Genomic DNA, 14,398 nt, shown 5'->3' with positions numbered 1-14,398 from the left:
AGGGAGCTCTTCTTAATATTTTGACACCAAAATCATGTCGATACACCTTACCGACTGCGAGTAAAGCCACCCACGCTTTAACTTGACAGACTGTACATTTTATACTAAAACAGATGAATTTTTAATAAAAACGAAATTTTTTTTTATAAGTGGAACTTTCATCCAGAAAACATTTCAGTTCATTTTTCAACACCAAAATATAAATTTTAAACAAAAAGTAAATTTTCTACGAAACAGTTAGTTTTTCAAGAAAATAGTTTAATTTCTGACTAAACAGTTGCACTTTTATCAAAAAAAGATTTGATTTCTGCTAAAGCAGGTAAACTTTAAAATAAAAAATACAAAATTTAAAAAAAGAGAGTTGAATTTTCAACCGGAAAACTACGGAAAAATATAATTTTCTATTAATTAAAATAAATTCTGAGATTCTCAGAAATTCTCAGAGAATTTATTTCTCGGTTATTGAATTTTCGGGGACGTAAATTTTTGTCGAAGGATTGTCGGTAAGGTAGAAATTCTGAATAAAGAAATATATTATAAAAAAATATAAACAGAAAAAGCGCAAAAGTTCTATTGAAAGAATTTAAATTTTATAAAAATTCAAAATAAGAATCAAAATAATAATAATAAAAAAAAAGTAATTGTCATGTTTCTTACCTTTCGAGCACTAACGTGACAGAAGTTACAAGTTTCGCCGACGAGCGCTAAGATCGTCGAGATTCTGCATCTGTCAAATTGTAGTGGACGTTGGAGGAAGGCAAAAATTTACCTTCAACTTTTCTTCCAATTTGGTACAAAGTTTCCGATTTTAGTGCGAAAAATTGAAATGGAGACAGCAAAATAAACCGTTAAAGATGTAAATTGCCGATTCGAGAGTCAACAATTTGCTACGAGCCAATAATCGAAGCAAATTTTTTCTTGTCAATTAAGAGACAGAAATAGCACATCATGGCAAATCGTGAGCCCTGCATTAATTCCAAAGCAGCCGATGATCACAGTGTCGAGGTTAGTAATAAATCTTTTATTTATGTTCTTCAGAAAATTTCCATTTTTGTAAAAAAAAATTACGAAATAAAAGGGAATGTCACGCTTTTACGAGCCTAAACAAGTTTCTGAGGTCGTGACCCTGATTTTTTGTCGAAGTATTTTGTGGGTACTGAGAGAGCACTTGAATTACGAAGAATTGCACATTTACAATCTTTAAAAATCCTATTTCGCCCCTTTATTTTTCAATACTCTATTGCACATCGAAAAGGAAAGTTTAAAATCCCTTGAAATGGCGTTCATAAACCTTTCTAACCTCAAATAAATTAGGAATAAAATTGTATTCGATTGGCGTAATAGAAGGCGCTTTACAAAATAAAAAATGGAATTTTTTAATTTTTATGGGAAAACATTCATTTTTAATAAATAAAAAACAATTCTGCATCGAAAAAGTTGAATTTTCAATTCCGAAAATATAAAGTTGGTCCAACGTTAACTTTGACTAAAATAGTTAAATTTTAAGTTAAAAAAAATTAGTTTTAAACCCAAAACAGAATTTTTCACAAAATACGTACATTTTTAAACAAAATAGTTGAGTTTTCAACAATGAAGAAATTTTTAATCAGAAAAAAGACCAATTTTCAACCATATAATTAAATTTTTAAACTGACAACATCTTTTTTTCATCCAAGAATAGAATAGATAAATTTTCATTCAAAACAAAATTTTCAAAATAGTTACATTTTCTATTAAATTTTTTAAATTTTTAAGGCAAAAAGACTAATTTTCTATACAAATATGGTGAATTTTTAACCCGAAAATATAAAGGTTAACCAAAAAGCTAGTTTTCAACTAAGTATTTAAATTTTAGGTTAAAAAAAATTTGTTTCAAACAAAAAACGTAAGTTTTTTATCAAACCGAAACAGTTTTACCGAAATAGATGAATTTTCGACGAAGAAATTTAATTTTATATCCGAAAAGACCAATTTTCATTCATAAAATTGAAGTTTTAAACTAAAAATATCATATTTCAATCAAAAATGGATTTTTTAAATTTTCATCTAAAAAAATTAAGTTTTAATAAATAAAAAAAATAATGAATCTTCTATATAACAGTTTAATTTTCTACTAAGCTGTTGAATAATTTTCTACCGTAAAATATCAAGTTGGACCAAAAAGTTTATTTTGAATTAAATTTTAAGTTTAAAAATTAGTTTCAAACCCAAATCGGAATTTTTTACTAAATACGTATATTTTTAATAAAAATAGTTGAATTTTTAATAAAGAAGATTAATTTTTAACCAGAAAAAGACAAATTTTTAACCATATAATTAAATTTCTAAACTAAAAAAAAAATCATTTTTCACCAAAAAATAGAATAGATGAATTTTAATTTAAAAAAATAAATTTTTATTTTTAAAAAAATATTCTACAAAATAGTTTGAATTTTCTACTAAATATTTACAATTTTGAAAGCAAAAAGACTAATTTCCTCTACAAAAAAGGTGATTTTTTCACCCGAAAATATAAAGCTTAACCAAAAAGATAGTTTTCAACTAAGTATTTAAATGTTAAGTTAAAAAAATTAGTTTTAAATCCAAAACGGATTTTTTTAACAAATACGTACATTTTTAATAAAAATAGTGGAATTTTCGACAGAAATTTAATTTTATACGAGAAGAGACAAATTTTTAACACATAAAATTGAAGTTTTTAACTAAAAAGATAATTTTTTAATTTTCATCAAAAAAAATTCTACACAAAAATATAAATTTAGACCAAAAAGTTAAAAAATTAGTCTCAAACCCAAATTGGAATTTTTTTACTAAATACGTACATTTTTAATAAAAACAGTTGAATTTTCAAGAAAGAATATTAAATTCAATTCTTGGTAAATTTTAAAAATACCCTGAACTCTTAAAAATTATTTCAAAACCCCTCAAATTATTGAAATCGATCTACAATTTAAAAAGATTACAAACTTTTAGGAGCTTTAAAAAATTTCAAGGCATTTCAAAGCAATTTGAGAGGACTTTAAATATCTTAGTTTTCTCTCTGAATTCCAAGGAATTTTCAATCAATTTTAAGAATTTAAATGAACTTAAAAGGTTTCTAAAGATTTGAGAGTATTTTTAAAATTTTCCAGGAAAAAAGCTTAAATATTCAAAATCCTTTAAAAAAATTTTGAAATTCCTTGAAATTTTCCAAAGGTCTTAAAAATTCATGGATATTTTTTAAAATACTCTCAAAACTTTAAAATTCTTTTACAATTCCTTCAATTATTTAAATCGATTGAAAATTTCTTGGAATTAAAAAAAAAACCCTGAAATTCCTTGAAATTTTGTAAAACTCTTAAAAGTTTATGGATGTTTTTATAAATACCCTGAAATCTTAAAAATTTCTTCAAATTATTAAAACCGATTGAAAATTTCTTGGAATTTAAAAAAAAAAACAGAAATTCTTTGAAATCTTTTAAAATACCCTAAAGTCTTTTAAAAAATTTAAATACCCTGAAATTTTATAAGATTTAAAATATTTCAAGGTTTCTTTTTTATTTCCAAGAAATTTTCAATCGATTTCAATAATTTAAGGTAATTTAAAAGAATTTTTAAGGTTGTAGGGAATTTTTTAAAATATCCAGGAGTTTTTCAGAGCTTTGCAAAATATTAAGGAATTTCAAAACAATTTCAAAGGATTTTAAATATTTTAGGTTTTTCTCTGAATTCTAAGGAATTTTGAATCGATTTGAACAATTTAAATGTACTTGAAGGAACTAAAAAAATTTTAGGGTATTTTTGAAAATTCCCAGGAATTTTTTTAGAGCTGTACAAAATTCCCAGGAATAATATTCAAAATCCTTTAAAATTTTTTGAAATTCCTTGAAATTTGGTAAAGCTTTTAAAAATTCCTGGATATTTAAAAAAATACCCTAACATCTTTAAAATCCCTCAAATTATTGAGATCGATTGACAAATTCCTTGGAATTTAAATAAATAAAAATGGAAATATTAAAATCGTTTTAAATTATTTCAAATTCCTTGAAACTTTATAATGCTCTTTAGAATGTTTTTAAATTCCCTTAAATTATTGAAATCGTTTGAAAAATTTTTGGAATTAAACAAAAAATATTTAAAATCGTTTGAAATTCCTTGCAATTTTGTAAAGCTCTCAAACATTCCTGGATGTTATAAAAGTGCCATAAAATCTTTAAAATTATTTTACAATTCCTTAAATTATTTAAAACGATTGAAAATTCCTTGAAATTAAAAAAAAAACCCTGAAATTCCTTAAAATTTGGTAAAGCTCTTAAAAGTTCATATATATATATATATTTTAAAATATTCTGAAATCTTAAAAATTCTTTGACATTCCTTTGAATTATTGAAACCGATTGCAACTTTCTTGGAATTAAAAAGAAAACAGAAATTCTTTGAAATCTTGTAAAGCTCCTTACAATTCCTTGAAATCTTTTAAAATACCCTAAAGTCTTTTAAAAAAATTTAATTACCCTAAAATTTTATAAAATTTAAAATATTTCAAGGTTTCTTTTTTAATTCCAAGAAATTTTCAATCTATTTGAATAATTTAAGGAAATTTAAAAGAATTTTTTAAATTTTAGGGCATTCTTTTAAATATCACGGATTTTTAAAGAGATTTACAAAATTTCAAGGAATTTCAAACAATTTTAAAGGATTTTAAACATTTTTTTTCAATTCCAAAAAATTTCTAAACGATTTCAATAATTTGAAGGAATTAAAAAAATTAAGACTCTAAGCTAGTTTAGAAAATTTCCAGGAATTTTAAGGAGCCTTACAAAATTTCAAGAAATTTCGTGGTTTTTATCTGAATTCTAAGGAGTTTTCAATCGATTTGAATAATTTAAATGAACTTAAAAGAATTTCCAGGAATTTTTTATAGCTTTACACAAATTTTTGAGGAGTTATATTCAAAATCCTTTTAAAAACTTTGAAATTTTGTAAAGCCCTTAAAAATACCCTGAAATCTTTTAAAAAAAAAATTTAATTTCTTTAAATCACTGAAATAGTTTGAAAATTCCTTGGCATTTAAACAAAAAGCCTTAAATATTTAAAATCCTGTCAAATTGTTTAATTTGCCTTTAAATTTTGTGAAGCTCTTAAGGTTTTTCGGTAATTTTGAAGAATACCCTGAGATTTTAAAAATTCTTTTAAAATTCTTCAAACTATTGAAATCGATTGAAAATTCCTTGGAATTTAAATAAATAAAACCTGAAATATTAAAATACTTTTAAATTATTTCAAATTCCTTGAAATTTTGTAAAGCTCTTAAAAATTCCTGGGAATTTTAAAAATTACCCTAACATCTTTAAAATTCTTTTGAATTACTTCAAATTATTGAAATCGATTAAAAACTTCTTGGAATTTAAACATAAAACCTGAATTATTTAAAATCCTGTCAAATTGTTTAATATACCTTGAAATTTTGAAAATCTCTTGAAGTTTTGTTTGTAATTTATAAAAATTCCTTGAAATCTTACAAATTCTTTTAAAATTCCTCAAATTATGGAGATTTATTGAAAATTATTTGGAATTTAAAAAAAAATCCTTGAAATATTACAAATCTTTTCAAATTGCTCGAAATAATTAAAATCGATTGAAAATTCCTTGGAATTGAAATAAATAAAACCTGAAATATTAAAATCCTTTTCCATTTTTTTAAATTCCTTGAAATCTTGTAAAGCTCCTTAAAATTCCTTGAAATTTTTTAAAATACTCTACAGTCTTAAAAAAAAATTGATACCCTAAAGTTTGAAAAGATTACAAAATTGTAAAGTTTTTTTTTTTTTAGTTTCAAGGAATTTTCAATCGATTTCAATAATTTAAGGAAATTTAAAAGAATTTTTAAGATTTTAGGGCTATTTTTAAAATATCCAGGACTTTTTTTTAAGAGCTTTACAAAATTTCAAAGCAATTTGAAAGGATTTTTAATATTTGAGGCTTTGGTCTGAATTCCAAGGAATTTTCAATCGATTTAAAGGATTTTAATTAACTTAAAAGAATTATAAAGATTTTAGTTTTTTTTTTAATATTTCCAGGAAAAAACCTTAAATATTTAAAATCCTTTAAAATTGTTTGAAATTCGTTGAAATTTTGTACAGCTCTGAAAAATTCCAGGATATTTTTTTAAATACCCTAAAATCTTAAAAATTCCTTCAAATTATTGAAACCGATTGAAAATTTTTTGAAATTTCAACAAAAAAACAGACATTTCTTGATTTTTTTTTAAATACCCTAAAGTCTTTAAAATAATTTCAATACCCTAAAAATTTTTAAGATTTAAAATATTTTAAGGTTTCTTTTTTAATTCCAAGAAATTTTCAATCAATTTCAATAATTTAAGGAAATTCAAAAAAGAATTTTCAAAATTGTAGGGAATTTTTTCAAATATCTGGAAATTTTTAAGAGATTTACAAGATTTCAAGGAATTTCAAACAATTTTAAAGGATTTTAAATATTTTAAGTTTTTGTCGGAATTCCAAGGAATTTTAAATCGATTTGAATCATTTCAGAGCTTTACTATATTTCAAAAAATTTCAGGGTTTTCGTTTTTTAATTAAAAGGAATTTTCAATCGATTTCAATAATTTGAGAGATTTTGAAAGAATTTTTAAGATTTCAAGGTATTTTTAAAAATTACCAAGAAATCTTAAGAGCTTTAAAAAATTTCAAAGGATATTAAACAATTTTAAAGGATTTTAAATATTCCAGGCTTTTTGTTTAAATGTCCAGGAATTTTCAATCGATTTAAATCATTTGAAGGAATTTTTAAGATTTTAGGGTATTTTAAAAAATATTCTGGAATTTTTTAGAGCTGTACAAAATTTCAAACAATTTTAAAAGATTTTGAATTTTTTCAATTCCAAGAAAATTTCAATCGATTTCCATAATTTAAGGAAATTTAAAAGAATTTTTAAGATTGTAGGGAATTTTTTTAAATATCGAGGAATTTTTAAGAGCTTTGTAAAATTTTAAGGAATTTGAAACAATTTTAAAGGATTTTAAATATTTGAGGTTTTTGTCTAAATTCCAAGGAATTTTCAATCGATTTGAAGAATTTAAATGAACTTAAAAGAATTATAAAGATTCTAGGGTATTTTTAAAATTTCCAGGGAAAATGCTTAAGTATTTCAAAAACTTAAAATTTTTTTGAAATTCCTTGAAATTTTGTAAAGCTCCTAAAAATTCATGGATATTTTTAAAAATACACTTAAATCTTTAAAATTCTTTTACAATTCCTTCAATTATTTATATCGATTAAAAATTGCTTGGAATTAAAAAAAAAACAGAAATTCCTTGAAATCTTTTAAAATACCCTAAAGTCTTTAAAAAAATTTAAATACCCTAGTACTTCAAAAGATTAAAAATATTTCAAGGTTTATTTTTTAATTCCAAGAAATTTTCAATCGATTTCAATAATTTAAGGAAATTTAAAAGAATTGTTAAGATTTTAGGGCATATTTTTAATTACTGAAATTTTTAAGAGATTTACAAGATTTCAAGGAATTTCAAACAATTGTAAAGGATTTTTAATATTTTAGGTTTTTGTCTGAATTCCAAGGAACTTTAAATCGATTTGAATCATTTAAATGAACCTAAAAGAATTTTAAAGATTTGAGGGTATTTTTTAAATTTCGAGGAATTTTTAAGAGCTTTACTAAATTTCAAAAAATTTCAGGGTTTTTGTTTTTTAATTAAAAGGAATTTTCAATCGATTTCAATAATTTGAGGGATTTTGAAAGAATTTTTAAGATTTCAAGGAATTTTTACAAATTATCAACAAAACTACAAGAGTTTTACCAAATTTCACGGTATATTAAACAATTTGACAGGATTTTAAATATTTCGGGTTTTTTGTTTAAATAAATGCCAAAGAATTTTCAATCGATTTAAATAATTTGAAGGAATTTTTAAGATTTTAGGGCATTTTAAAAAATATCCTGGAATTTTTTAGAGCTGTACAAAATTTCAAACAATTTTAAAGGATTTTGAATTTTTCAATTCCAAGAAATTTTTAATCGATTTCAATAATTTAAGGAAATTTAAAAGAATTGTTAAGATTTTAGGGTATTTTTCAAACATCCCGAAGTTTTTAAGAGATTCGCAAGATTTCAAGAAATTTCAAACAATTTTAAAGGATTTTAAATATTTCAAGTTTTTGTCTGAATTCCAAGGAATTTGAAATCGATTTGAATCATTTAAATGAACCTAAAAGAATTTTCAAGATTTGAGGGTATTTTTAAAATTTCCATGAAAAAAGCTTAAATATTTCAAAAACTTAAAAATTTTTTGAAATTCCTTGAAATTTTGTAAAGCTCTTAAAAATTCATGGATATTTTTAAAAACGCTATTAAATTTTTAAAATTCTTTTACAATTCCTTCAATTATTAAAATCGATTGAAAATTACTTGGAATTAAAAAAAAACAGAAATATCTTGAAAATTTTTTAAATACCCTAAAGTCTTGTAAAAAATTTTAATACCCTAAAATTTTATAATATTTGAAATATTTCAAGGCTTTTTTTAATTCCAATAAATTTTCAATCGATTCCAATAATTTAAGCAAATTTAAAAGAACTTTTAAGATTGTAGGGATTTTTTAAAAATATACAGGAATTTTAAGAGCTTTGTAAAATTTCAAGGAATTTCAAACAATTTTAAAGGATTTTAAATATTTTAGGTTTTTGTCTGAATTCCAAGGAACTTTAAATCGATTTGAATCATTTAAATGAACCTAAAAGAATTTTAAAGATTTGAGGGTATTTTTTAAATTCCGAGGAATTTTTAAGAGCTTTACTACATTTCAAAAAAATTTAGGGTTTTTGTTTTTTAATTAAAAGGAATTTTCAATCGATTTCAATAATTTGAGGGATTTTGAACGAATTTTTAAGATTTCAAGGAATTTTTACAAATTATCAACAAAACTTCAAGAGTTTTGCCAAATTTCACGGTATATTAAACAATTTGACAGGATTTTAAATATTTCGGGTTTTTTGTTTAAATAAATGCCAAGGAATTTTCAATCGATTTAAATAATTTGAAGGAATTTTTAAGATTTTAGGGCATTTTAAAAAATATCCTGGAATTTTTTAGAGTTGTACAAAATTTCAAACAATTTTAAAGGATTTTGAATTTTTCAATTCCAAGAATTTTTTAATCGATTTCAATAATTTGAAGGAATTACAAAAAAAAATGTTAAGACTTGAGCGTAGTATAGAAAATTTCCATGATTTTCAGGATTTTTGTCTGAATTCCAAGAAATTTTCGGGACGACTGAAAAACCCCGAAAAATAACATTCCCGACACTGGAAAATTCCCGAATGATCAAATTCGCGAATAATGAAATTGCCGAAAAATAAAAATACCGATTTGGAAAATTTCCAAATGATAAAATACACGAATAATAAAATTACCGAAAAATAAATATACCGACTTGAAAAATTGTCGAAAAATAAAATTCTCCAATAATAAAATTGCCGAAAAATAAAAATACCGATTGGGAATATTCCCGAATGATAAAATTTCGGAATTATAAAATTCCCGAATTGGAAAATTCCCGAATAATACAATTCCCGACAGATTATAATATTACCGAATTGGAAAATTCCCGAAGTTTAAAAGGATTTTTTTATAAATATATTTTATTGATTACAGATAAAATAATAAGATATTAGTTTCAAAAATTATTTTTAAAATTTAAAACATTTCGAATCTTATTTTTTTAATTTGAAATAGCAATAATTTTAAATAAAATATTTCTAGGTAACGCATATTTTTTTTTAGTGTTCACAGTATTTGAAAAAATACAAAAAGTGTTCGCAAAAAATTAAATTAAAAATTAATGTATGTGTGTGTGTGTGTATATATATATATATTTCGACTTTTGTTCGAACAAAGTTATAAGGTACGGCGAAAATTTAGCGAGGTTTTTCTTTTCTAGCGCAGGTTTTTAGAAATTTGGTAGTGATAAAAAATGTAATTCTTTATTGAAAGAAAAAATGATAGCTCACATTTCACCTATTGAGTTGTTGAATCAACACAAAATAGGTTTAATTAGAAAATAGTATTAGGTTCGGAGAAAATTGAGGGTGAATTTTTATTAGATCAAACCTTGCACCTCATTAAATACTGAATTGCTATTTTAAATTCAAAAAATAAGCTTCAAAATTCTACATGTTAAAAATAATTTTTGAAACTAATATCTTATTGCTGTATTTGCAATCAATAAAATATATTTATGAAAAATTATAATTGTTAAAATTGTGGAATTTTCCAAATCGCATATTTTATAATTCGGCAATTTTCTGTCGGGAATTTTATAATTTTGAAATTTTATTAGTCGGGAATTTTTCAATTCGGCAGTTTTATTTTTCGGCAATTTTATTATTGGCGAATTTTTTTTTGAATTATTCGTCCGGAATTTGACAGTGTCCGGAATTTTATTTTTCGGGATTTTTCAGTCGTCCCAAATTTTCAATCGATTTGAATAATTTGAAGGAACTGGAAGGAATTTCAAAAACTTTAGAGTATTTTTGAAAATTCCCAGGAATTTTCTTAGAGCTGTACAAAATTTCAAGGAGTAATATTCAAAATCCTTTAAAAATTTTTGAAATTCCTTGAAATTTGGTACAGCTTTTAAAAATTCCTGGATATTTTTAAAAATACCCTAAAATCTTTAAAACCATTTTTTTTTTTAATTCCTTGGCATTTAAACAAAAAATCTGAAATATTTAAAATCCTCTCAAACTGTTTAATATTCCTTGAAATTTTGGCTGCAAAATCGATATATTCCTCGAGATTCTTGTAGATGTAAATTCTTGTAGAAAATTAAAGCTACAATAAAATATAACAATCTAGCTAAAAGATAGGGAAAAAATGCAAAATTCGTATGAATAATAGGTTATTAATGTTGAAAAATGTATGACAGACGTTGGCAGAAGTGTTCCGATGTTTTATTTGCATGGAAAAACTTCGGGATGCCCACCTCTGTCCGCATTGCAGCAAATTGTGCTGCTACACCTGCATCAGGCGTTGGCTGACAGAACAGCGCTCTCAATGTCCACATTGCAGAGCTTCTCTTCATCTTCACGAACTTGTCAATTGTCGCTGGGTAGAGGAAGTTACTCAGCAACTCGACACTCTCCAGGCTGTTGGAATATCCAATTCTCGCCACGATGACTCAATCAGGGACCGGTATGAATTTCACCGATCATTTATCTCTCATTTTGCCCATTATTCTTTACATCAACCTTCCCTCTCCCCCTCCCCCACCCCTATTTTTTTAGTTTGAAAATTAAGCTTAAAGTAAAGATTTTAATTTTTATAATTAAAAAATTTCAACTTTGACCAGAAAACAAAATAATTTCCACAAAGTAGTTCCAATTTTCAACGAAAATGATAAAACTTCAACTGGAATTGTTGAATTTTCAACCAGAAACATTAATTTTCTCCAAAAATGTCAAATTTTTGACATAATACATGAATTTTCAACTGAAGAGATTATATTTCAACTAAAAGGATGGAATAGTCAATTAGATTTGTTTCATTTTGAGTTTAAACATTTTGAAATTGATGAATTTTCAAATTAGCAGATAAATTTTTCACTAAAAGGATGAATTACTTAACTAAATTAGTTCAATTTTTAGTTTGGAAATTAATTTTTAACACGAAGGCTTCCAATAAAATGGTTGCATTTTCAATGCAAGAATTAATATTCGTCATTGTTTTTTTAATTGACGAATTTTCAAGTAAAACTATTAACGTTCAATTGAAATAGATTTCTACCAAAAAAGACAAATATTTGACAAAATAATATTATGTTTAACTAAAAAAAATTAATTTTAAGTGAAATGATGAATTTTCAAAGCGAATAGTCAAATTTTCGACCGAAAAGATGAATTAAAACAAAAAATTACGGATTTTCAACTGAAAAGATGAATATTTAACTAAAATGATGAATTTTCAAACTAGAAGATTAGTTTTTCACCAAAAAGGACCAATTTTTGGCAAAATATAATTGTTTTAACTAAAAAATATACATTTTCAACCAAACAGATGAATTTTCAAATAAAAGAATGAAATACTGAACAAGATTAGTTTCATTTTTAGTTTGAGAATTAATTTGTCACAAAATCGTTAAATTTTTAATTTAAAAAATTTAATTTTCGATCAAAAAACATAATAATTTCTACAAATTAGTTCTCATTTTCAACGAAAATGATAACACTTTAACTGGAATTGTTGAATTTTCAACCAGAAACATTAATTTTCTATTAAAAAAGTCGAATTTTTGACATAATACATGAATTTTCAACTGAAGAGATAAAATTTCAACTAAAAGGATGGAATAGTCAATTAAATTTGTTTTATTTTCAGTTTAAAAATTTGGAAATTGATGAATTTTCAATTTAGCAGATAAATTTTTCACTAAAAGATTAAATATTTAACTAAATTAGTTCAATTTTTAGTTTGGAAATTAATTTTTAACACAAAGGCTTCTAATACAATCGTTGGATCTTCAATACAGAAATTAATATTCGTCATTGTTTTTTTAATTGATGAATTTTCAAGTAATACTATTAAAGTTCAATTGGAATAGTCTTCTGCCAAAAAAGACAAATATTTGACAAAATAAATCGATGTTTAACTAAAAAATATAATTTTTCAACCACACATATGAATTTTAAGATAAAAGGAGGAAATCTTTGACAAAAAAAAAAAGATTTCACCAAAATAGTTCAATTTTAAATCAAAATGATAAAAAATTAACTGGAATAGCTGAATTTTCAACTAAAAAAATTAATTTTAAGTGAAATTACGAATTTTCAACTGAAAAGATGAATATTTAACTAAAATTATGAATTTTCAAACAAGAAGATTGATTTTTCACCAAAAAGGACCAATTTTTGACAAAATACAATTTTTTTAACTAAAAAATGTACATTTTTAACCAAACAGATGAATTTTCAAATAAAAGAATGAAATACTGAACAAGATTAGTTTAATTTTTAGTTTGAGAATTAATTTAGCACAAAATCTGGAATAGTTTTCTACGAAAAAGACAAATATTTGACAAAATAAAATTATGTTTAACTAAAAAATATTATTTTTCAACCAAACAGATGAATTTTAAGATAAAAAGGATGGAATCTTTAAGAAAAAAATAAAAATAATTTAAACAAAATAATTCCAATTTTCATCCAAGATGATGAAACTTTAGCTAGAATGGTTCGATTTTTAACCAAAAAGATGAATTTCAACTAAAAAAATTAATTTATAGTGAAATGATGAATTTTCAACTGAAATGTTTGAGTTTTTAACCAAGAAGATTAATTTTTTTTTACCAAAAAAGACCATTTTTTGGCAAAATACAGTTTTTTTAAACTAAAGAATTTAAATTAAAATATATTAAATTAAACTGGATTAGTTTAATTGTTAGTTTAAAAGTTAATTGCCAACAAAATAGTTAATTTTGTAATAAAAAAATTCAATCTTCGACGAACAAAAAATTATTTCTGCCAAATAGTTCCATTTCCAACCAAAATGATGAAACAATAAATGGAATAACTTAATTTTCAACTAAAAAAAATGAATTTTTAACTGGAATAGTCAAATTTTTACCCAAAAAGATGAATTTTCAACTAAAATGCAAGTATTTTGAATTACAACAAAACACGTATTGTGTGACGGAGCCGATACACGGCATCCCTATGAGAGAAGCTGTTGCGTACCCGCGCCTTAGCCCTTAATCGACCTCTCTTTCTCCCTTCCTCTTCTCGTCTATCCCCACTTTGTCACCAGCAAGAGCGGTTGCGCCGTCTATACTCATAGTGGCTCTCATCAGTAAAAGACTTACCAGGATGCCGCGTATCGGCTCCGTCACACAATACGTTATTTTATTACACCATTAAGCCATTTCCCTTTCGGGGTAGGCGTGACTCACTCGGCAGGGGAAAGGAGTAGTGTGTGGATGGGATAGAGATTTTTCATATTGATCCAGAATTCTCGTGCTATTTAAGTAAATAACACGTTCGTTCCGCAACACTGCTCCGACCCAGGTTGCTGATCAATCTCTCTAGCAATCACCCCAAGCGAAGAACCTCACGAAGCCGTTATGTAAGGTTCCCCACTTGGGTCCATTAATAGCCAAGGTCTTTGTTTCAGGCGTCGTTCACTCTACTGACACTCTTTTTATTAACTATTTTCCATGCATTTTTTCATGCAGGCTCTCGTGTTTCTGTGACTTCTTATGTCTCTTCTAAGTAGGGTCTCATTCATACATTATAACCATTCTTTCCGCGGTCTACCTCTGGGCACGTTGCCATTTACTTTACCTTGATACACTTGTTTCGTTAGTCGTTCATTTGGCATTCTCTCAAC

The 14,398-nt window shown here is 24.5% G+C and overlaps 1 protein-coding gene across 2 annotated transcripts in view; it reads left to right on the top strand.

Moving 5' to 3' along the window:
- The first annotated feature begins 745 nt into the window (after window positions 1-745).
- The window catches only part of LOC117171462, a 111,284-nt gene continuing 97,631 nt past the window's right edge, over window positions 746-14,398 (top strand). For both annotated transcript variants that reach the window (XM_033358817.1, XM_033358807.1), the window contains exons 1-2: window positions 746-1,005; window positions 10,947-11,212. In XM_033358817.1, the coding sequence (XP_033214708.1) occupies window positions 949-1,005; window positions 10,947-11,212 (323 nt within the window). In that variant the 5' untranslated portion in view covers window positions 746-948. The remainder of the gene's footprint in view (window positions 1,006-10,946; window positions 11,213-14,398) is intronic.

The sequence above is a fragment of the Belonocnema kinseyi genome, chromosome 1 (assembly GCF_010883055.1).
Source record: "Belonocnema kinseyi isolate 2016_QV_RU_SX_M_011 chromosome 1, B_treatae_v1, whole genome shotgun sequence".
Taxonomy (NCBI): domain Eukaryota; kingdom Metazoa; phylum Arthropoda; class Insecta; order Hymenoptera; family Cynipidae; genus Belonocnema; species Belonocnema kinseyi.
This window is presented reverse-complemented; position numbering and strand designations above follow the sequence as displayed.